This window comes from Pogona vitticeps, chromosome 2 (genome assembly GCF_051106095.1).
Source record: "Pogona vitticeps strain Pit_001003342236 chromosome 2, PviZW2.1, whole genome shotgun sequence".
NCBI lineage: Eukaryota > Metazoa > Chordata > Lepidosauria > Squamata > Agamidae > Pogona > Pogona vitticeps.
The window spans coordinates 4,236,373-4,260,072 of record NC_135784.1 but is presented as its reverse complement, the minus strand read 5'-3'; the positions used below and the strand labels follow the sequence as shown (position 1 = coordinate 4,260,072).

Here is a 23,700-nt window from a genome sequence, read left to right as displayed (position 1 = left end):
TTGGCCAACCATCAACACCTTTCGCTTCTGAAAGGCCTCCTCGCAGTTGCTTGTCCCCTGGATATTTTCATCTTTCTTTTCATGTGCCAGGTCAGATATAGGGACAGTTCATTTTGGAGATTATTCTGTACGGATCTGCCCCCTTTAATTGTAATTTATTCCCTTTGATGGGTCTTAGCATCTGATCCTCATCTCCAGGGTTGAATGTTCTCTCTTTGGCCTTTCTGTCATACCATAATTTCTGTTGCTGGCCCTGTAAATTTTCTGCTGCAATCTCTAGAGATTTCTGCAAAGTATTCATTAAGTTACCTACGTATTGAATTATCTGCTTTCCCATTTTTGGCCATTAGAAATTCTGAGAAATTCTTTGCTTTGTTCTTGTAATCCCTAAATCTGTATGTCCTTTTTCCACTATTTTCTGACTGTATTTAGAACGGATTATTAGTAGTCTATGAAGGCTCTCCCCTTCTCTCCAGGGATTCATTAAGATCTTTCTATACAAAAGGTCTTTTTCCTCAAAGTACTTCTCAGGGATTACTGGACCTTCGCTAACCATTTTAAAGCATTGTTCTAAAGTAAAATCTGTTTCCTGTTCCTTTTTAATATAAACATTTTATTAGTTTTCCGATTAGTGGTGTTGTCCAGTTTTACCTTGGGGAAGAGCACCTCATTCCGTTGCACCCACTTGTGAGTGCAATGACAAATAAATTTCTTATGTCTTATGTCTTATCTATCTACATTGTTTGTGCTTATCAGACATCGTGTTACATGCTTGCTTACAATTCTCGGTGTCTTCCCAGTTGTCCCCCCAAGTTCCAAACATCTTTCAGACATTCAGGCCATTCAAATACAAATTTTAGTATATAGTATGATTACTATCATAATATTACTCTCATATTATATAATATTCTCAAGGTTCTCTAATTTAGTTTACTTAAAAAACTACCATATTACATCTTTACCCTACTTAGGGCTCCCTTATTTCAATTTAACTCTCCTTTAGTATACAGAATATACCCTTTTACCGTTCCCAATGTTAAATATATACATATTTTCAATATTAAGGGGCCCTTCTTTGTTTTCCCTTTTTTCATCTTTCTATGTAATTCCCTATCTGATTTCCCTTTTTTTCATTTAGTATTGCTGTATCTCTAAGTATTCTACCATCTTTCATATCCTCTGAAACCATTTTATACATCTGATTTATGTCCACTAATTCTTTATGTACTTGGTCTATCTTCAATGGACCTTCCAGGCTTTTTTTTTTGTTAATTTTGCTGTTGTTATCTCTTTGTCTTCCTTTAGTACTCTTCTCTCCTGCTCCTGCTTTGATTGGCATACATCATCTGAAATATTATCGTTTCCTCCTTCGTTGCTCCCTGTTGCTTGCAGATTGTAAAGTTTTGCCTCTTGATAATGGGATCTCACTATTCCTAGTATTGTTTGAAGAGTAGATTTTATTTCAATCCAAAATTGTCCTTGTTGTGCCATTCTGTTCCTGCTATAAACATATATTCAAAGTTCCCTGAGTCATTTCAAAAGATCCGCTTTGGCTAAGTAGGCCTGAACCAAATTCGAACCCCCAAATACCAGGGTGCAATATTTGTATCAGTGGCCTGATGGCCTAATTCCACAGATTTAGGAATGCCCAAAGAACAGTTTTTAAAAAGTCCACTGAGTTAATTCTTCAGACAGGAGCAAGAAGAGAAAAAAAAATCAAGAAGAAATAAACATATTCTCAGACTTAAGCAGCAGCAGAATGTTCAAGGTCACTTCTCCTGGGAACCATGCCAAACGAGTTCAGGTAGTCAAAACAATGTCCCGGTTTGTATTCGCGAAGGCAATGTCCAGTTTTAGCTTGCAGGAAAATCTCTTAAGCTTTTCCAAATTGTAATATTCTTAAAGTATATTTTAAAAAGGTTATTTTCTTCAGCTATCCCTCTCACCAGGTTTTTTGCTGCTTTATAAGTTTAGTGAGATAGATAGTAATTCTTTTTTTCCATATATAAAAGTTGTCTCCAGGGGTACACAAGCAATTAGTTGTAAAAATTAGTTGTAAAAAAGTATCTCACCCGATGCCAGATGGTAAACAGCAATATCAAAAAGCTGATTCTTGCCTCTTTTGGCCGGCTGCCGACGACTTCCAAGCGAGTCCTTAAACTGCTTGTTTCTGCCCGTTGGCTGATTAGGGGGTTTCCTGGATCGAACGGGGGTGGCTGCCCCCCCGTGATCAACAGGCTCCCCCCCCAGTTCACCACCCCTCCAGGGTGGATTCAACCCCCTATGGTGTCCCAAACAGGGTCAGAATTCAGCCCAGGGGACAGAGCTGTGTCCTCCTGCTGCTGTCTCATCGCAACGTCAAGCCGGAAGTCCTGTTTCCTGTTCCTTTTTAAATGTACTCTCATTTGGATTCCTCATGGTTACTAAATCAGCTATTTCATCATTCCCTCTTATTGATTCATTAGGGAATTCAGGGTTTTCCTCAGATTTTTCTTTATTTTCTTTCTGGGAGTGAGTATTCACTAAAACATTCTTGACATGTTCAATGAGATCTGTTTTCCACCACCCAGTCCACCCTTGATATTTTATCGGTATTTTCGCCACCAGTAATGTAATTATCTCTGTCCCAATTCCTTTGACTGTTAAGCTTTAAGGGATTATTTCTGGATGGCATAACATCACCTGAAAGCACGAGTCTTTTAGAGCTAGATATTTAGTCTCATTTATATAAATATTATTCCCTAGAACATCTAATAAGTTCCTAGTTACTTTCAATCAAATAACAATGGAGAATTTTAGCTATTGGGAATTGTTGTTCTGGGCTCTCTCTTCTAGCACTGACTGGTTGCTATGGCGCCCACTTCAACTGCCCCTGTGGGTGCCTCATTCTTTTATGCAGTATACTTTCTTAGGCAAATTCAAATTCCCTTTTTGATGTCCAAAATCTCTATTCTTAGTGCATTGAGATATAAAGTGGCCTTGTCCTCCTCAACCAAAACATCTAGAACCTCTTTGTTCAAAACTTGGGGATTTATCTCCCTTTCCTTCCCAGTTTTTAAATATCTGCTGGCTCTGCTCTGAGGGCTTGCCCCTAAAATGGCTTCCAACTGTCTGTGGGTCTCTGAGGTACTCTCTGGGTTCTGTTTACCTCAGAGTATCTTGGATGTTTAATTTCTGTAATATGGTCAGCTATTTCGCTGGTCTCAATGTTTTTAGGCTTTTTATCAATTCCCCAGGTAGAACTGAGAAAAATTGTTCAAGACCAATGACATTTTTCATATTCCCTGGGGTCTGGACCCCTGCCTGCTCAAGCCACTTTTCCAAATACCTCATCATATTTGCCCCTAATTGAGAATAGGATTCCACAGGCTTTTTGGTCAATGCCCTAAATTTCTGCCTCAAATGTTCCACATTGATCCCAAACCTCGCAAAAACCAGCTTTTTAAAAGCTTCATATTCTCTTGCTTTTTCTTCGGGCATACAGGCGTATATTTCAGCGAGTTCTCCACTAAGTTGGGTACTTAAAAGGATCATTTTCTCTGATTCATTGATTTTATTGTCCCAGCAGGCTCTCTCAAACAGAATCAGAAATGCCTCTGGATTATCCCCCTTTCTGAATTGTGGGAATTTCTTGATGTCTATTTTTGAAATCTCTTCAGCTGCTGAATTGCTATTACTCTGATTTCAGACTGTTAGTTCTAATTGTCTCATTTTAAATTGGTGTTCCATTTCTTTTTCTCTCATGGCCATTTCTGTCTCTCCCCCTCATTTCCATCTGTCTGGCTTCTGGCCTTTCTTTTTCTCTGGTCTCTACCTGTCTGGCTTCAGCCCATTCTTTTGCCTCTATCTCTAGCTTACTTTGCCTTAGCTGAAATTCCTTTTCTGATTTCCACTTTTGAAATTCTTGGGAGGTTAAAGTAACTCCTCCTCCCTTTGAGGCATCCTCTTCCTGAGCAGTAACCTCCTAAGCATCATCTTCTTGCTAACCCTCTCCTTCATTCTCCTAAACCCTAACTCGGATTCCACATCTTTAATGTCCCTAACTCTAACTCTCTAACACTCTTAACTGTCTAACTCTCTCTCCAACTCTCAACTGTCTCCCTGGCTCCCTAACTGTCCATCTGGCTCCGCCCCTCATGCCCTATCCTTAGCTCCTCCCCCTTGAGCTGCTGTGATGGACAGGCAGAAATGATGTCAGCTTTTTGCATTCTGCTACACTGGCGGACTACAATCTCCATCATCCTCTTCTTCTGAGGTGCTTTGGCTTGTACTTTCTTCAGCCTCTTCCTTTGGCTCTAGCTCATTTCACTGACTTTTCTCTCTTTCTCTTATGGGAATGTATACTTTGGAAACTGCGTCTACCCTATCCCAGTTCTCATGCTCACAAAAATTTGCTGACCTGGAGAGTAGTACATTTTTGCTTCCATCCAGGAAACGATATGCCTTGGACCCTCTTTCATAGCGCAAGAACCTCTTTTTAGCTTTTGGTCTCCCTTTTCTTCTGGTTTCTTTTGGTACATGCACCCAGGCACTACACCCAAACACCTTCATATGTTGTAAAGAAGGCCCTCTCCCATACAACATATAATATGGGGTTTGTTCACAATCTGTTTACAATATAATTCAAAGTTAACAGTGCTTCTTTCCAGTACACGTGACTCATATTAGCGTCTGCTAATACAGCATCCTTCATTGTTTGCAGAACTCAATTCCTGCACTCTACAACCCCATTTTGGAAAGGAGAATATGGACTGATCTTTCTGTGAAATATTCCAGTGTTATTTAACCATGTCTGGAATTTCCCTGACATGAATTCAGACCCTCTATCTGTCTGAATTTGAGCCACTTTCCGCTCATAACGTTTTTCCACAAATTTCACCCAATTTCTGAAATGGTTGAACACCTCTGCTTTTTTTATCGAATAGCAGAAAGAATAGCATGTATAGTCATCTACAATGACTAGAACATACTTCGCTCCTCCCATAGATGACGCAAAAGGCCCAATTACATCAGCATGGACTAACTGAAATGGCTTCTGTGTCTGACTGGTTCGTTCTTTGGCTTTTCGATTTTCTTTTGATTTTGCAATCTTATGCACGTGGCAGTCTAAATAATTTTTACAAGGTTTCATTTTTAGACCTTTAAGCTTTGCATTTTCTGAATCACTCTAAAATTTGCATGACGAAGCCTTCTACACAGCAAGTGGGCACGCTGGTCATGTTGAGGTGTGTTCCTAATGTCATGTTTCAGTTTTCTGTGTTTTACATTTTGACACATATAAATTATTTTCTAGCTTTGCTGAGGGACATATTTTGCTTCCTTTCTTAATTATACAAGTGGTATAATTAACACTGTATAACCTTTATCAAGGCTAGACACACTTAGGATATTACAATCCATTTTGGAACTAGTAAAACACCTCTAAGTTTCCTTTTCAAGCCTGGTACAAACCCAGTCCCTTCTCCATTGACGGCAGACTTCTCTCCATTTGCTAGGCTCACGAAACTGTGCTCTTAGGCTCCTAGAAAAGAAAACAAGTCTTTTTTGTTAGTTAGATGACATACGGCTCTACTATCCAGGATACAGCTGGCAACCTTGGTTTTATCAGCAGCCTATGCAAGAGAAATCCTCCCTTCTTTCTTTCTTTCTCTTCCACAGCCAACATCTCTGCAATCTCTCTGTAAATGCTTTTCAGAACTGCACTTAAAACAGCATCTTACAGTCATAGCTTGTCTGCTCTCCCCTCCTGGAAACAGTTCTTCTCTGCTGTGGACTGTCATCTCTCCCTTTATTTTCAGATCTTTCACTTCTCCTTTGCTCCTCCTCTAGCACTCTGCCAGTCAGGTACTCAAGTGCCATCCTCTGGCATGGACTCCAAGCTCATCACCAACAAATCATATTCTTCCGGGAGATTTCTCAAGATTACATACATTTGGTGGCCTTGTGTAGACTGCATGCCTCTTTGCTGAAGCTCTATAAATAGATTTTTTTATCTTCTGTAAATGCTCAGACATCATGCTTCTGCCACGTTCAAGTCTGGCTCTATACCAGCATTCCTCAACCTTTTTATTAGTGCGGCCCGGCAGAGCCTCTGAGGGAGGTGGTGCGGCCCTTGTGCTTGCGCTCTCCGAGGCACGCTCAAAGTGATAGGGGAGTGTGTGTGCCATAGGCATACATGCATTCCCTCACCACTTTGCGCATGCAGCAGGACTACCTACCTACCCAGACGCCCACCCCACCCCTGCGTGCGGGCGCATGCTTGAAGGGGTGAGGGAGTGCATGCCACCATTGGCGGCTGAAGCCTGGGAGTCTTTTAAATTTTATTTTACTAAACCTTTTTTATTTTACTCCTCGCCACCATCCGCGGGCAATTCAATTGCAGCCACTGGTGCCAGTTCCGGAGGTGGAGACACCAGCGGCAGCATCAGCCTGCTGAAGGCGGTGAGGAGTGCCTACCCCAGCCTCGTTGGAGCCTGCCGGGGAGAGCAGCCGGAGCATCCAGCTCTTGCCCTGCCTCCCAACTCCTCCCCACCACCACCCCACCCCCATCACTGCCGCTGCTGCTTCCAGGAGGAGAGAAGCAGAACTGAACATTGTTCTCTCATGACTCAAGTTTATATAGTGTTGGGAGAAATATTGGCTCGTAACTTTCTTCTTCTTTTTAGCCACCTTAACCTACTCCAGGGAGGGATTCAGAAGGGACCCACGGAACCTCTCACCTCCCACAAACCTGGTGAGCTATTGTGCGACCCAAGGGTGCTCTGGAAAATGGGATGCCGGCAAGCCAATTTGCCTGCAGAAAAGCCTACGTGTTGGGCAATAATAACATACAGAGAGAAGCCATTCCAGAAGCAAGTTTATCAGCACCAGAAGGGAGATAGGGGGGACTCAAGCCATCACCTGTGTTCTCATTTCAAGCAGATGGTTTCCAGGGGTTTCTTCCTTCAGGAGATAGCAATGTACAGAAGTGATCTGGAGCTCCAACTGCAGAGCTCCCCATCCTACAGGATGGAGGGGAACCAAACGATTTTCATTTACAACAATGCAATGATTTATTAGCTGTGAGATCTGCCAAGATGCACCAGTGTAAGAACCCACAGACACATCACAGATTTAACCCATTCAGCTTTTAAAAACACAAATGAACAGAGAAGCGACGTTTCAATCAATTAAAGGCACACACCCCCGCGCAAAGTAAATTCTGGAAGAGACTGCCTTGCTTGAAAAAAGGAAAGCATGAGGTGGAGAAAGGCTTGGCAGACAACCTGACTTCTTTAAATCGCCCCCACCCTCTTTTGTATTTAGAGCAGCTTTGCTTGCCTGACGGGTTTTTCTAGGCAGGCTTGGGGAGCTTTAAGGCGATTCTGCACTAGGATTGCCACAGATCGGACCCCGACATTTTAGTTACTTTCTTTTTCTGAACTGAGGGAACTTCCAATCTCTCTGTCATGAGTGCAGCTGAAGACCTGGAACCAGAAGGGTTAGCTGAGGCTGAGGAGAATGCTGAGCAGTCAGAAACACCTGAATTGCCTCCAGATTCTCCTTCCCCAGCAGACAAGCTTCAGGCCAGGCTTTGGGGAAGACTTATGGCAAAAAGGTCAGAGGATCGCTCGAAGGCTGTCCACAGAAATATCCGTTCAACTAGCCCTGAGTATTGACAGGATGGAAAGGTTTCCAGCAGCTCAAGAGGCTATAAAAACAGCTCCTAGCCAGCTAGAATTTCTGTGGAAGCAACAAGTCAGAACCTCTGGCTTGCATCCACGCTCCTTGAACCGTGTTCCTGACTCTGGACTCTGACCCTGGACTACGTTGCGTATTTGACTCTGGACTCTGACCTTGGACTACGTTCTGTGAGTTGGTTTGGTAAATGTATATCGGCTTTGCATTCTTGGTATTCCTGACCCTGGACTGGTTTATCGGACTTTGGCTTTTGTAATCCCCGGGAACACGACAGATTGCTTCCACCCCCACACTTTTCCCCAACATGGAGGGAAAAGCAAGTGAAGACTCAGGTCTGCTGAATGCTGTGCTTGCTCAAGTGCAATTTCTCACCCAGACAGTGGGACAGCTTCAACAGCAACAGCTACAATTTAAAGCCAACACTGCTTCTCAGGCAGTGTCCTGTGCTTCCTCCCAAGAAATTTGAAGGAAGTGTGGAGGAGTTCTCAGCTTTCTTGGCACAGTGTAAGCTGTATATTGAGCTGCACGCCAGAGACTTTCCCACAGACAAAACCAAGGTATGCTTTGTAATTAGTTTACTCAAGGGACAGGCAGCTGAATGGGCTACTTCTCTACTCCTTGCTCCTTAATCCCTGTTAACTAATTACCAGGGTTTTCTGGAACATATCTCAGCCGTGTTTGCTAACCTCTTGCAAGCTGCTACTGCTAACAGAAAGATTTGGGCCCTGAAACAGGGAAAGGCTTCAGTCTCCCAGTATTCTACTGAGTTCAGACTCTTGGCTCAAGATTGACTCTGGAATGAGACAGCTCTTATGGACCAATATATGGAAGGGTTAGCTGATGGGATCCTGGATGAGCTGGCACGTGTAGATTGACCCAACACACTGCAAGAATTAATCACTCTATGCTTACACATTGATGGCCATTTGGAGAGGAAAAAAGGCTCTACTGCTGGAAAAAAGGCTCCTTCCTACTTGAGTCTCTGTAGACCATTTCCTCCAGGCAAGACCCTCCTATTGACCTGTGTGGCTCAAGTAGAAGAACTTGGATCTCATTGAATACCTTCTTCAAGAAGGGCCGTTCGGGCAGAAGAATCTGCCCAAGGTAATCTGTCGTGAAGACAGATGCAAAGAAGTCATTTAATTTCTGTGCCATCTCCAAGTCCCCCTTTCCCTCCCTTCCCAACGAGAGGTCCAGCAGTTTCTCTGGCAAGTTTAACATATTTAAAGAATCTTTTATTATTCCCCTTTATATTGCTGGCCATAATGTTACATTAATTCTTTCTTGGCCTTCTGTCTCATCTTCTTCCATGTCTTTTGCCAGAGTTTGTGTTCCTTTTTGTTTCCATCACGTGGGAAGGATTTGCATTTATGGAAGGAACCGTCCTTCCCCTTTAAAGACTCTGCAACTCTGCTTGTTAACCACACAGGCACCTTCTTGGACTTAGTTGAGCCCCTCTTTCTTTGAGGTATACAGTTCCCCTGGGCCTCAATTACCGTTGTATTAAACAGACACCATGCACTCTGGAGAGATTTTTTTAACCTTCCCTTTCAACTTTTTAATTAGTTTTCCTCATCTGTGGGTAGTCTGCCCTTCAGAAACCAAAGGGTTTTTGATCTGGAGGACAAGCGCACCCGCCCCATCACATCACTCCTTGGGTTTCGCAGTTTAACCCACAGTGATTATATGATGGACTGAGAGCCGCCATACATTTCCATTCTGATGGATTCTACTCTTTCTTTTACCTAGATGGCCACCCTTCCTCCCACATGCCCCTCCTTATCCCTCCTGTATGGCCTGGGATGGCACAAGCCCATTGGTTCTTTGAATTCCAACAGGTTTTGATGATTGCCGCTGTATCTGTGTTCTATTTATTTATTTAATTTATATGCCTACCACACTACCCAAAGGTCTCTGGGCAGCTTACAACTATTCCAGTTCTCCCCTCTTTGCTCAGACGCTTCAGGCCTTTGTGTAAAAGCTTCTGGGTATGGGGTCCCCCAAGAAGGGCGGGTTGTTTCTTTTCTCCTGGAGAGCTGCTTGCAATGAGGACACACCCATTACACTTTTGCCCAAGAGGCAGGTAGTCGTGCAGAGGACCCTTGGTGCAAAACACAGCATAGCCCCCAACCCATTGCTCTCTTCCTGACTGCATGCTGGCTTTTTGTTTCGAGCTTGTGAAACCTCTTCCTCAAAGGACACGAGAGGCAGGATCAGGGGCCCTGGCTTCCTCCCCCCCACAGCTGAACTCACTGGGTCTTCTCACCCTGCCCTTGTTGGTGGGAGGCAAAGACTGATAACATGACCCCATCTGCAACAGAATGTGCAGCATTCAGAATTCATAATATTTAATTTCGCTGGGGTCAGATACATTCTCCATTTCAATGTATAGATGTTGGTCTTTATTCTGGCTGATGTGGTTTATCAAATATTTTATCCTCTCACACGCCTTGGTTTACGTCTCTCTGGAGCCAGAGGTTGAGTGTTCCTTCTTGATCTGCAGTCCTAGTATTCTATTAACTCAGTACCTCTTTCTCTGGCCATCTCTGCTTCCTATCCTGTTTTCAGAAATGCCTCATGATTCTCTACCCATAAGAGTGATTATAAATTCTACATCCCATCCTGTTCATGGACCTGTCCTTTCTCTTCTCCCGCTGAAGGAGAATCTCTGCAGACTTTGTCCATTCCCTGCCTTGCCTGATCTCCAGTCCAATAATCGAGCTGCATCACATTCATCCACATTAACTGTTCCTTATTCAACACTGTCCTTCCCCCCCCCCTTGGTGTTCATTTATTGCTAACCAATGCTTTAATTCAAATATATGTTCTCTCTTTAATAAACATTGAGAAGATCCTTTCTAATTTTCTGGAAAATTCATGACAGTCATTGGGGAGGATTAAAAACAGAGAATTAAAAAAATGATCTTCGGTACAGTTTTCATTTTAGACGAGACAATTCGAGCAAAGTGTGATGGCTGATCTGCCTATAATCATTTAAGTTATTTTTTTTATTTTTTTTAATTTATTTATTTATTTATTCATTCATTTGATTTATATCCCGCCCATCTGGTATATTTATACCACTCTGGGCGACTAACAACAGCACATATACATTAATCTATAAATATCAATTATTAACAAAACATACCAGAGTAATAAAAGATAGGCAGATAAGAGAGAGAAAATTAAATTAATTTAGATTAAATTAGATTAAATGCTGGCAGGAGGGAAGACCTGGACGAAAAGCCATGTTTTTAGTTGTGTTTTAAATGTACCCAGTGTAGGGGCCACGCGGATCTCAGGAGGGAGATTGTTCCAAAGGCGAGGAGCCACTGCCGAGAAGCCCGGTTTCGTGTTTTTCCCTCCGGGCCTCCCTCGGCGTCAGGCTCCTCAGCCTCGCCTCTTGGCTCGCGCGGGTGATCTGGGTAGATCTCGATGGGAGCAGGCGTTCCGCCAATTATCGAGGTCCCAAACCATTTAGGGCCTTGTAAGTAAGCATTAAAACTTTGAAGTCGATACAGAAGTGAATGGGCAGCCAGTGCAGTCTGGCCAGTATAGGAGAAATGTGATGGTGTTTTCTCCCTCCAGTAAGGAGTCTGGCTGCTGCATTCTGCACCATTTGAAGTTTCCGTATCAGCCTCAAAGGCAGCCCCACGTAGAGCGTGTTGCAGTGGTCTAATCTTGGGATTACGAGCGTGTGCACTAAGGTGGTGAGCGCCCCCGTATCGAGGTAGGGCCGCAGCCGGGCGAGCCGCCAGAGATGGAAAAAGGCAGAGCGGGCAACCGACGCCACCTGGGTTTCCATGGGGAGCGTCGGGTCCAGATATACGCCCAAGCTGCAAACCCCGCTCGCCGGAGCCAGGACCACCTCCCCAAATGTGAGAGAGCCTCCCAAGCCACCGATCACGGGGGCCCCCACCCTCAGAACTTCCATGTTGTCCGGGTTCAGCCTCAGCCCATTCTCCTGCATCCATTTTTCATTTCTAATTTCAAATTTTCAAAATTTTGCTTTGTAAAGTCTTTTAATTTTAGTAACATTTATTCTTCCTCATCCTAGTCTATATAGTAATCGTATTTTTCCTCCTTATTCTAGTAAAACATTATCTCAAATTTATTCCAGTTTATTTTGTCCTTTCCCCACTGATTATAACTGCTGCTGATCATGGTGATCTCTCCTTAACATGCATCTAGAACAGTGTTTCCCAACCTTTTTTGAGTCATGAACCCCTTGTATAATTGCTACGGAATTTACAATTTTCATTAAAAGGCATTTTAATGAGATAATGACATCACATTAAAATAGATTTTTTAGAATAGAAGTCTACTATAATAATTAAGTGAGGCCTGCAAATCTGCCTCTAACAAATGCAAATTGAAAAGGAAATTAACTTTATATACTTTGAGTTTGATGTACAGTGGTGCCCCGCATAGCGAGCGCCCCGTTTAATGACGAATCCACATAGCGATGCGGATTTTGTGATCGGAAAAGCGATCGGATTGCGATGTTCTAAATGGGTGAAAATCGCATTGCGATGATCGGTAAGCATTTCGCTTACCGATCTTCGCATTGCGATATTTTAAAAACAGCTGGTGGGCGGTTCCAAAATGGCCACCGGGTAAACAAAATGGCCACCTGCAGCGGTTTCACGCAGTTTCCTCACCTAATGGGTGGTGAAAATGGCGGCCAGATGGAGGATTTCCACATAGCAGTGAGTTTTCCCCCCATAGGAACGCATTAAATGTGTTTTAATGCGTTCCTATGGGGTTTTTTGCCCTGCATAGCAAGGAATCTGGATAGCGACAATTTATCCGGAATGGATTAACGTCGCTATGCGGGGCACCACTGTACTTTTTTGGGTGGAGAAATGTTTCTTCCTTCATGACCCCAAAAGGTTTCATAGTAAAGTGCCCCTCCCACCTCAAGGCCAAACAAACAACCTCCATGTTTCTCCTCCCTCACCTTCCTTCCTCTTCCGTGACTTAGATGGAGACGGAATGCGTTTTCTCCCTATCAATGCAGCTTTGTAAAATGGTTGTTTCTCTTCTTTTTCTAACCAACCAGACGATAAACAAGAGAAGAATCGCCAAGCAACACCTGCAGCAAATAACTCACACTGGGGAGAAACCATATACATTCATGGAATGTGAGAAGATCTTCAGTCAACACAGTCACCTGAGTTCACATCAAAGAACTCACACTGGGGAGAAACCATATACATTCATGGAATGTGAGAAGATCTTCAGTCAACACAGTCACCTGAGTTCACATCAAAGAACTCACACTGGGGAGAAACCATATATATGCATGGAATGTGGAAAGAACTTCAGTTGGAGCAGTGACCTGAATAGACATAAAAGAACTCACACTGGGGAAAAACCATATAAATGCATGGAATGTGGAAAGAGCTTCAGTCGCAGCAGTAACTTGAGTGCACATCAAAGAACTCACACTGGGGAGAAACCATATAAATGCATGGAATGTGGGAAGAGCTTCAGTTACAACAGTCGCCTGAATTCACATCAAAGAACTCACACTGGGGAGAAACCATATAAATGTATGGAATGTGGGAAGAGCTTCAGTCAGAGCAGTCACCTGAGTTCACATCAAAGAACTCACACTGGGGAAAAACCATATAAATGCATGGAATGTGGAAAGAGTTTCAGTCACAGCAGTCACCTGAATACACATCAAAGAACTCACACTGGGGAGAAACCATATAAATGCATGCAATGCGGGAAGAGCTTCAGTTGGAGCAGTGACCTGAATAGACATCAAATAACTCACACTGGGGAGAAACCATATAAATGGATGGAATGTGGAAAGAACTATCAGAAGGGTAGCTTTCATTCACATCAAAGAACTCACACCGGGGAGATATCACATAAATTCATGGAATGTGGAAAGAACTTCATTCAGAGTGGTGCCCTAATTTTACATCAAGGAACCCACACTGGAGACAAACCATATAAATGTGTTGAATGTGGAAAGACCCTCAGTCACAGCAGTGCCCTGAGTAGACATCAACGAACTCACACCAGGGAGAAACCATATAAATGCATGGAATGTGGAAAGCTCTTCAGTCAAAGCAGTTCCCTGAGTTCACATCAAAGAACTCACACTGGGGAGAAACCATATAAATGCATGGAATGTGGAAAGAGTTTCAGACAGAGCAGTCACCTGAGTTCACATCAAAGAACTCACTCTGGGGAGAAACTATATAAATGTATGGAATGTGAAAAGAACTTCAGTCAGAGATGTGCCCTGATTTTACATCAAGGAACCCACACTGGAGACAAACCATATAAATGTGTTGAATGTGGAAAAATCTTCAGTTGGAGCAGTGACCTGAATAGACATAAAATAAGTCACACTGGTGAGAAACCGTATAAATGCATGGAATGTGGAAAGAGCTTCAGTCTCAGCAGTTCCCTGAGTTCACATCAAAGAACTCACACTGGGGAGAAACCATATAAATGCATGGAATGTGGAAAGAGCTTCAGTCGCAGAAATAACCTGAGTACACATCAAAGAACTCACACTGGGGAGAAACCATATAAATGCATGGAATGTGGAAAGAGCTTCAGGTACAGCAGTGCCCTGAATTTACATCATAGAACTCACACTGGTGAGAAACCGTATAAATGCATGGAATGTGGAAAGAGCTTTAGTCATACCAGTAGCCTTAAGTCCCATCTAAAAATTCACACTGGGGACAAAGCATCTAAATACACAGAATATAAACAAAGCTTCAGTGGGAGCAGTTATCTTTGTTGATATCAAATCGTATCAATGCATTGAATGTGGAAAGCCTCATTTAGACCCATATCCTTAGTTATCATTGTCACGATGATCTCTACCTAAAGAGATAAGGATCGTGGGTCAGGGAACCACTGTGGGTGCAAAACTACCACCCTTAGTGGTATGTCCTTTAGGCCTCAGAAGTGTGTAGTAGAAGCCCCATGGACAGGCCCGAACTTATAGAGCCCTAAACGGCTTGGGCCCTGGATACTTGAAGGACCGCCTCCTTCCATATGAGCCTACCCGGCTGTTAAGATCTAGCCAGGGGGCCCTTTTGAAAGAGCCATCCCTCAAGGAGGTAAGAGGGGTGGCTTGTAGACAAAGGGCCTTCTCGGCAGCTGCCCCCAGACTATGGAACGCCCTCCCAACTGAAACTCGCCTGGCACCGACACTGATGATATTTCGGCGCCAGGTCAAAACCTTCCTGTTCCAGAAGGCTTTTAATTGAAATAACATTAACTGTGGGTCTTGATGATGGCAATTTTAATTGTATTTTAATCGTATTTTAATTGTACTTTAATCCCTTTATAATTTATTGTATTGAATTTTAATTGTTGTAAGCCGCCCAGAGACCTTTGGGTAGAGTGGGCAGCATATAAATTAAGTAAGTAAGTAAGTAAGTAAGTAAGTAAGTAAGTAAGTAAGTAAGTAAGTAAGTAAGTAAGTAAGTAAGTAAGTAAGTAAGTAAGTAAGTAAGTAAATAAATAAATAAATAAATAAATAAATAAATAAATAATCGGCTCTGTTTCGTGGCAATAAGGCTGACGAAACGGTAATATTTCTCCAGCCGTATTGCTTTCTCAGAATGTCGTCCAGCAGAGCTGTTTCGGGTGGTCTGGGATCTTCTTCCACCAGGAAATATGGTGGAGGTCCTGGACTGCTCATCAGCTTGCTGTGACGAGTTTGCCATCCATTTTGAGGGAAAAATCGCTCAGATTCGCAGTGATTTGGACTCCACCGTTACTGCAGTATCACAAGATGTGTCCAATGTGCCGTGCTGAGGTCAAGTATTAATGGATGAGTTTCAATTGTTGAGACCTGAGGATGTGGACCGGGTGCTTGGATCTGTCTGTTCTACCACCACTCCGCTCGACCCTTGCCCATCCTGGCTAATTGCAAGATCTGCCGGGGGGTTCGCACCTGGGTCCAGGAGGCCGTGAACTCCTCTTTGAGAGAGGAAGTGGTCCCCACCACCTTGAAAGAGGCAATAATTCATCCACTCCTTAAAAAACCTAATCTGGACCCAAGGCTGGTGGTTAACTACCAGCCAGTTAGCGAACCTCCCTTATTTGGGCAAAGTGTTGGAGCGAGTTGTGGCTGGGCAACTCCAGGCGCTGCTGGATGAAACAGATTTTCTGGATCCATTTCAATCGGTTTCAGGCCTGGTTTTGGTACGGAAACTTCCTTGGTCGCCCTGTACGATGACCTTTGCAGGGAGAGAGACAGGGGAGTGTGACCCTGTTGATACTCCTGGACCTCTCAGCGGCTTTCCACACCATGGACCATGGTGTCCTTCTGGATAGGCTGGCTGGGTTGGGAGTTGGGGGCACTGCTTTACGGTGGTTCTGCTCCTTCCTGGCTGACCATGTCCAGAGGGTGGTGCTGGGGGACAGTTGCTCTTCCCCATGGCATTTATGTCATGGGGTTCCTCAGGCTCAATACTGTCCCCCATGGTGTTTAACATCTACATGAAACCTCTGGGAGAGGTAATCAGGAGGTTTGGGCTGACGAATCAGCAATATGCTGACGATACTCAGCTCTGCCTCTCATTTTCCATCAATCCAGGTGAGGTGGTTTCTGTGCTGAACTCATGTCTGGACCTGATAATGGACTGGATGAGGGTTAAGAGATTGAAACTCAATCCATATAAGACGGAAGTGCTGTTAGTGGGTGCTTTGCTGGACAGGTTGGAGGGCCATTTCTCTGCCCTGAATAGGGTTACACTCCCTCGAAGGGACAGGGTCTGCAGCTTGGGGGTGCTCCTGGACCCCAGTCTAACACACTGGAAGCCCAGGTGGACTTGGTGGCCAGAGGCGCCTTCCTTCAGCTATGGAAATTATACCAGCTATGGCCCTACCTGGACGAGGAGAGTCTCATGACAGTTACACACGCACTGGTAACATCTTGCATAGATTACTGCAATGCACTCTACGTGGAGCTGCCTTTGAAGATGGTCCGGCGATTGCAGCTGGTCCAGAGTCGAGCTGCACGGCTGGTGAGTGTAGGGCCGCTAGGGAATACATCAAGCTGATTCTGTTAAAGTTGCATTGGCTACTAGTTGCTGCCCGGGCCCAATTCAAAGTGCTTGTTTTGACATACTATAAAGCCCTAAACGGCTTGGGCCCTGGATACCTGAAGGACCGACTCCTTCCATATGAGCCTACCCAGCAGTTAAGATCTAACCAGGGGGCCCTTTTGAAAGAGCCGTCCCTTAAGGAGATAAGAGGGAGGGCTTGTAGACAAAGGGCCTTTTCAGCAGCTCTACCCCAGACTATGGAATGCCCTCCCAACTGAGATTCGGCTGGCGCCAATGCTGATGACGTTTCAGCGCCAGGTCAAAACCTTCCTGTTCCAAAAAGCTTTTAATTGAAATAATATCAGCTGTGGGTCTCATGCCAATTTTTAGAATATATATTTTAATTGCATTTTAATTATTTTGCCATTTTATTTTGCTTTTAAATTGTATTTTAAATGTTGCAAGCCGCCCAGAGACCTTCGGGTAGTGTGGGCGGCATATAAGTTAAACAAACAAAGAAACAAATAAATAAAAGAAACCTTTGTTCACTTTCAAAGCAATAACCAATTGACTGAGTGCTTCCTTAGACAGCACAACTGCCTGATCATGTAGGACCTCTCAATATTACCATAGCAAAGAGTGACCTTCTCAAATCCTCACTGGATTCAGGTTTAATCCTGCTGTTCAAGAGACCAGTCCTCTGTTGAAGAATTATATCATTTTTATTAAGAAAATAAAGTAGTTTTATTAGAATACATTTGTAGCTTTAAATATGTAAGCATTAGACATATTCATTGGTTACAATGATTAAAATAAGTCTACTATTTCTAAGTAAAATAACTACTAGAACCTAAGTTATCATCTTTGCTCTCACTACATGTTAACATCTTGCTTCCTTATCTTCGTGCCAGGCAAAGCAACTCTGCGTAACAATCTAATGAGAACATTTCATTGCTTTTCAATTCATCTTACACAGAACCTAACAGACTCCATCTTTGTATGACAACAACTTCCAGTTTCCTTCTATTTCCTCACACTCACCAAAGAACACAGTTGGGGCAGAAACTATAGAAATTCACAGAATGCAGATTGAGTTTCAGTTGGAGAGATAACCTTAGTTGTGTGCATTATTTTAAAAGAATTAACTTTATGGGATGCCAATTTTTTTAACCTAAAACTTAACACTGCTTTCTAAAAAGTGCTTCAGAGGTACATTAAAAGTAAAAGCTTTTAGAAAAATCACAGCTGGGTATATAGTTTACATTGCAACCCCTTGTTTTGGTATGAAAGCTACTGATAAGTTAACAGTTTTGTACTAGTTTCCACTGGAAAGAACAGACAAGAAAATGCTGACGTAATATGAAACCAAGAGGAAAGAGGAAAAAAATGAGTGAACGTTGAAGTTCATTTGTGTTGTATTTAATTTATAACATTAATTAACAAAGGGGTGTGGAAACTTGTGTTAAACCAAGGAGAATAATAATATACTATACAATGGAAGCTTTTACAGAATCACTGTAAAATGAAAAAAGATGGATTTTTAATGCTAACTGATGAAAGATGAGCAAGTAGGAAAGAGAGAAAAGGTGTCATTTGTTCTAGTAATTGAGTTTTGAAGAAGCAACCAATGAACATATATAATGTATTTTTTAAAATCAACAACTAGACATTTCAGTGCTATCGTATCGAGAGTGTCCTGGTTTGTAAGGGCAGGTATTGTTCAAAGAGAGCTGAAATTTTGTTCAGACTTTTGAGTTTTTCAAGCTCTGATCTCTTCAGGGCCTGGACTGCACTGGGTTAGAGTTTACCCAATCCTTAATTTTCAACATCTGAGCTTCTCAGAGGCTGGGAAACCCAAGCCTCGGGAAGAGATTGTTTTGCTGACAGATGAAGAACAAAGGGATATAAATAGAGTTATATCACACACAAACAAACACACAAACACTGTTATTAGAAAGGGAGGACCACACAGGATTTGTTTTCATGGAGTACAACAACAGACGATGGAACTGATGCAGGGTGAAATTCCTTCGAAAAGAGGAAAGATAAGCGTGTGGCAGTGACAGCCAGCAATGGATTTTACATACGGCTGGGTGAGAAGAACATGTTCTCTGTTAACAACCTGCTTAGAACCAAATCATGCTTTTGACTTTGTATATATTTATTTTTAAAGTTTAAATATGTTTGCATGTCTTCATTGAAAATTGTAAGGTTTTTTTGCTCTTTATCATTGTATTCCTAGAAACTTTGAAGTGTTCTGAAGATGTAATCTCTGTCTGTATGGGTTATGAGCTCTGGCGTTTTAATGTGTCTGTATTTTCGATTCAAACATGTCTTAAAATTTGCCCATAACCTACGTTTAAATATCTGCACCTTTTAAAAAGGTGCAAGGATGTATTTTAAATAAGCCTACCGTTTTTGCATAACCTACAGTTTTTTTCCTCACACATGTAAGACTCTCTTTTTTTGGATTTAGCATATTTAAGTATGGAACCTTGAAATGATGTAAATAAAAGAACTTGTACAGAATGAAGAAGTTTTGGAATTGCCTGGAATCATTTCAACAATGAAAAGACTCCTTATGAGATACCCAGATGAGCTTCAAACACCTTGTCAATGATTGTCTATGTGAGGGAGAAGGTCAGGATGAACTCATCCTGACTGGAGTGCCGTCCTTTCCTGAGGAGAGGATGGAGTTCCCCAGAGAATAAAGCCCCAGAGAAAGAACATACGACCCATTAGAGAAGTGACAACTCCATGGGGAGAATGGGATGAGAGATATCAGATGAGGAGGGTCACAGAGAAAACCAGGAAGATAGAGATAGGTCTAGGTGAAGAATGAAAGGTTCAGAGCAGCGAAGGGATGGGAGAGTCGGGAAATAAAGATCTAGGTGGAGGTTTGAGTGAGGGAAGCAGAAGATCCATCAGAGGGAAGGAAGGATCCACCAGGTGAGGGAACGTTAAGAGCAGCGTAGGTGAAGGAGAAAAAGGAGTAAGACAGGAAGAGGGAGGAGAAATATATCGAGAGGATAAATCAAGAAGGGGGACAGCGGAAGCTGGAGAGGCAGAAGGGCAAAAGAAGCAGAGGATAGGAGGAAAGAAGGCAGGAAGTGGATATGAATGGAGAATCCCTGGACCAAACAGTGGGTAAAATTAATAATCTCTCATGGAGAGGAGGGAGAAGTAAGACCTGAGAAGCCCTCCTACTGGGGAGAGAAAGAGAAAGAGAGAAAGGGAGAGATGGACCAGCCCCTCAGAGACGGCTTTTGGCAGGACCCCGGTGAGTCTGTTGTCTTTTTTTGAACCCACGAGGGAAACCACAGATCTCCAGATGTCTGAGAATACCGCACCCTCACACCCTGGTTTCGTTGTGGGAATCATCCTTTTTCTGGCATATCAGCATTGATGAATCGTAGAATCTCCTCCTTGCTTGGGAGGTGTGTACATTTCTGTAGGATTCCTGTGGAGGCAGGTATCCTAACGAAGTTCTTAGATATCAAAGACATCATACAGGGAGAAGCCATGGAAATGCATGGGACATAGGAGGACCTTTAAGAAAAGCAGACATTTTTCTACTCATCCAAGATCTCATACAAAGGGGAAACCCATTGCTCAAGTGGAACTGCTACCATATTTCCCCAATAGTAAGCCCTACCCCGAAAATAAGCCCTAGTATGATTTTTCAAGATGCTTGTAATATAAGCCCTACCTTGAAAATAAGCCCTAGTGAAGTTAAAACCCCACCCTCTACCAGGGACTCTCTGGAAACCCTCCCGGGCCCTTGAGAGAGACTCAAAACTTCTTCCCCCCCTCTCCTCCTTTCCTCACTCGCAGAGGGGCTGGGCAGCCAGAGAGGAAGGAGCTGCTCCTTGCCTCCTTAGTTCCCAATGGCTCTTCAGGATCGTCCTCTGCAGTGTGTGCACTCCCCCTCTGAGTGTGCCCAGGTGAGGCTAACAAAGCACAAGGTTAGAGTGGGGAGTCGATTTCCAACTTCTGGCCCCTGCCAGCCAGCCAGCCCCCTGCCCTGCCTTTATTTCCCCCTCCCCTCTTTCTGCTACTGTAAATCTTCTCATGGTCTCTGTATGTTTTCCTGGTAAGCACCCTAATTCAGCATGAAAATATCTTTCCTCCTTTTTTTACTTGTTCTCACCACTTGGATAAGCAGCAGTTCCTTGATGATTATGTAGCAATTGTGGCAACTCCTTTTTTAAATCAGCGGGCTTCTCCTATAACAATGCGCTCTGTATGATAATAAACAGCAGCACTCTGAATCGCAAACACAGGATCTGCCGGCTGAAAACATGACAAGAGAAGCAGGAGTTGGGTACTGTAAAAACATGAACCTGGCTAGAACAATTCCATCTCTAGGTCTGGCTCTATGTAACCTCAGTTTAAAGGTGTAATTAAAACCATAGACCATTAACTATAAGCTAGAGGAACATTTCGCGCAAAGATGGACATGATAAAGGACAAAAATGGGAGGGACCTAGCAGAAGCAGAAGACATCAAGAAGATGTGGCAAGAATACACAGAGGAATTATATCAGAAAGATCTGGATATCTCGGACAACCCAGACAATGTAGTTGCTGACCTTGAGCCAGACATCCTGGAGAGTGAAGTCAAGTGGGCCTTAGAAAGCCTGGCTAACAACAAGGCCAGTGGAGGTGATGACATTCCAGTTGAACTATTTAAAACCTTGAAAGATGATGCTGTTAAGGTGCTACATTCAATATGCCAGGAAGTTTGGAAAACCCAACAGTGGCCAGAGGATTGGAAAAGATCAGTCTACATCCCAATCCCAAAGAAAAGCAGTGCCAAAGAATGCTCCAACTACCGGACAACTGCACTCATCTCACACGCTAGCAAGGTAATGCTCAAAATCCTCCAAGGTAGGCTTCAGCAGTATGTGGACCGAGAACTCCCAGAAGTACAAGCTGGATTCCAAAGAGGCAGAGGCACTCGAGACCAAATTGGTAACTTGCACTGGATTATTTAGAAAGCCAGAGAGTTCCAGAAAAATATCTACTTCTGCTTCATTGACTATGCAAAAGCCTTTGACTTTGTGGACCACAACAAACTATGGCAAGTTCTTAAAGAAATGGGAGTGTCTGACCACCTTATCTATCTACTGAGAAACCTATATGTGGGACAGGAAGCAACAGTTAGAACTGGCTATGGAACAACTGATTGGTTCACAATTGGGAAAGGAGTACGACAAGGCTGTATATTGTCCCCCAGCTTAATCAAATATGCAGAATACATCATGCGGAAGGCTGGACTGGAGGAATCCCAAAACGAAATTAAGATTGCCGGAAGAAATATCAACAACCTCCGATATGCAGATGACACCACTCTGATGGCAGAAAGTGAGGAGGAATTAAAGAACCTTGTAATGAGGGTGAAAGAGGAGAGTGCAAAAAACGGTCTGAAACTCAACATCAAAAAAACTAAGATCATGGCCACTGGTCCCATCACCTCTTGGGAAATGGAAGGGGAAGATATGGAGGCAGTGACAGATTTTATTTTCCTGGGCTCCATGATCACTGCAGATGGAGACAGCAGCCACGAAATTAAAAGACGCCTGCTTCTTGGGAGGAGAGCGATGACAAATCTTGACAGCATTTTAAAAAACAGAGACATTACCTTGCCAACAAAAGTCCGAATAGTCAAAGCTATGGTTTTTTCCTGTTGTGATGTATGGAAGTGAGAGCTGGACCATAAAGAAAGCAGACCACCGAAGAATTGGTGCCTTTGGATTGTGGTGCTGGAGAAGACTCTTGAGAATCCCCTGGACTGCAAGGAGAACAAACCTATCAATTCTAAAGGAAATCAACCCTGAGTGCTCACTGGAAGGACAGATCCTGAAGCTGAGGCTCCAGTACTTTGGCCATCTAATGAGACGAAAAGACTCCCTGGAAAAGACCCTGATGTTGGGAAAGTGTGATGGCAAGAGGAGAAAGGGACAACCGAGGATGAGATGGCTGGACAGTGTCTGCGAAGCAACCAACATGAATTTGACACAACTCCGGGAGGCAGTAAAAGATAGGAGGGCCTGGCGTGCTCTGGTCCATGGGGTCACGATGAGTCGGACACGACTAAATGACTAAACGACGACGATAAGCTATAAACCTTAATGGTCACAGCAGAAAGAGTCTCGTCAGTTCAGCAGCCATGAGCTCTTCTCTTCTTGCAAAAAATGGGAAAGGAAACCTGGAAGGGGGAGGGGAACTCCTCCAAAGCAAAACTTGGTCTCCTTGTGATTTTCTGCAGAACCTTCGATGCATCACGTTAATTGGGGGGGGCAGATTTAAATGCATTTCAGGGGGAGGCTTCTCTGTGCAAAAGGCTTTGTAAGGCAGGTTCCCCCCCCGGATGTTCAGGCTACAGATGGGATGCGGGGGGGGGGGAGTTCCTCCTATGTCTCCTCCAAATCCCAAGGCACCAGGATGGGTGGGAATCACCTTTCCTGCCAGGAGACACCTCCCACGCACTTGACCTGTATCCTGCAGGTACTGGTGGGTGGGGAAAGGCAATGAACGAAAAGTAGCTCTTCCCGCACCCCCGATTTTTCCCTTTTACAGCCAAACTTCCAAGGCCCTCCCCCCCAAGGGAAAATCCCAGCCCTTCCCTCTTTCCCAAATCTTGGAAAAGGCTGCAAGTCCACGGGGAAGCGAAAGGGGCCAGGAAGGTGCAGGGAGGAAGAGAAAGAGGAGGAAGGGGGGCTGCTAAAGGGGGTAGGGCAGGAAGAGTGGGCTGGGGGAGAAGGTGGGGGTCAGCTGGGTGGGAGGGGGCTTATCCTGGCATCGGAATGTCTCCCCAGATTCTTTCTCTGTACATACACCCACCCACCACACATAACACCACTCACAAACACACAAACACACACAGCCCCCAGTAGCAGTGGGGGGCACATCCAAATCAGAAGCACAATGGCCAGGCTGACTCACATATTCTGTGATCAAAAGCAAATGCACGGATGCTTAGG

The 23,700-nt window shown here is 43.7% G+C and overlaps 2 protein-coding genes across 2 annotated transcripts in view; one reads left to right on the top strand and one right to left on the bottom strand.

Moving 5' to 3' along the window:
• The window catches only part of LOC140703825 (uncharacterized), a 412,915-nt gene that overhangs the window by 198,313 nt on the left and 190,902 nt on the right, over positions 1–23,700 (bottom strand). The gene's annotated exons all lie outside the window — the stretch shown is intronic.
• LOC140701298 (uncharacterized) lies at positions 6,102–19,244 on the top strand. Its single transcript, XM_078387151.1, has 2 exons — positions 6,102–6,733; positions 12,743–19,244. The coding sequence occupies exon 2, from the start codon at positions 12,818–12,820 to the stop codon at positions 14,453–14,455; it is 1,638 nt and encodes a 545-aa protein (XP_078243277.1). The 5' UTR covers positions 6,102–6,733; positions 12,743–12,817; the 3' UTR covers positions 14,456–19,244.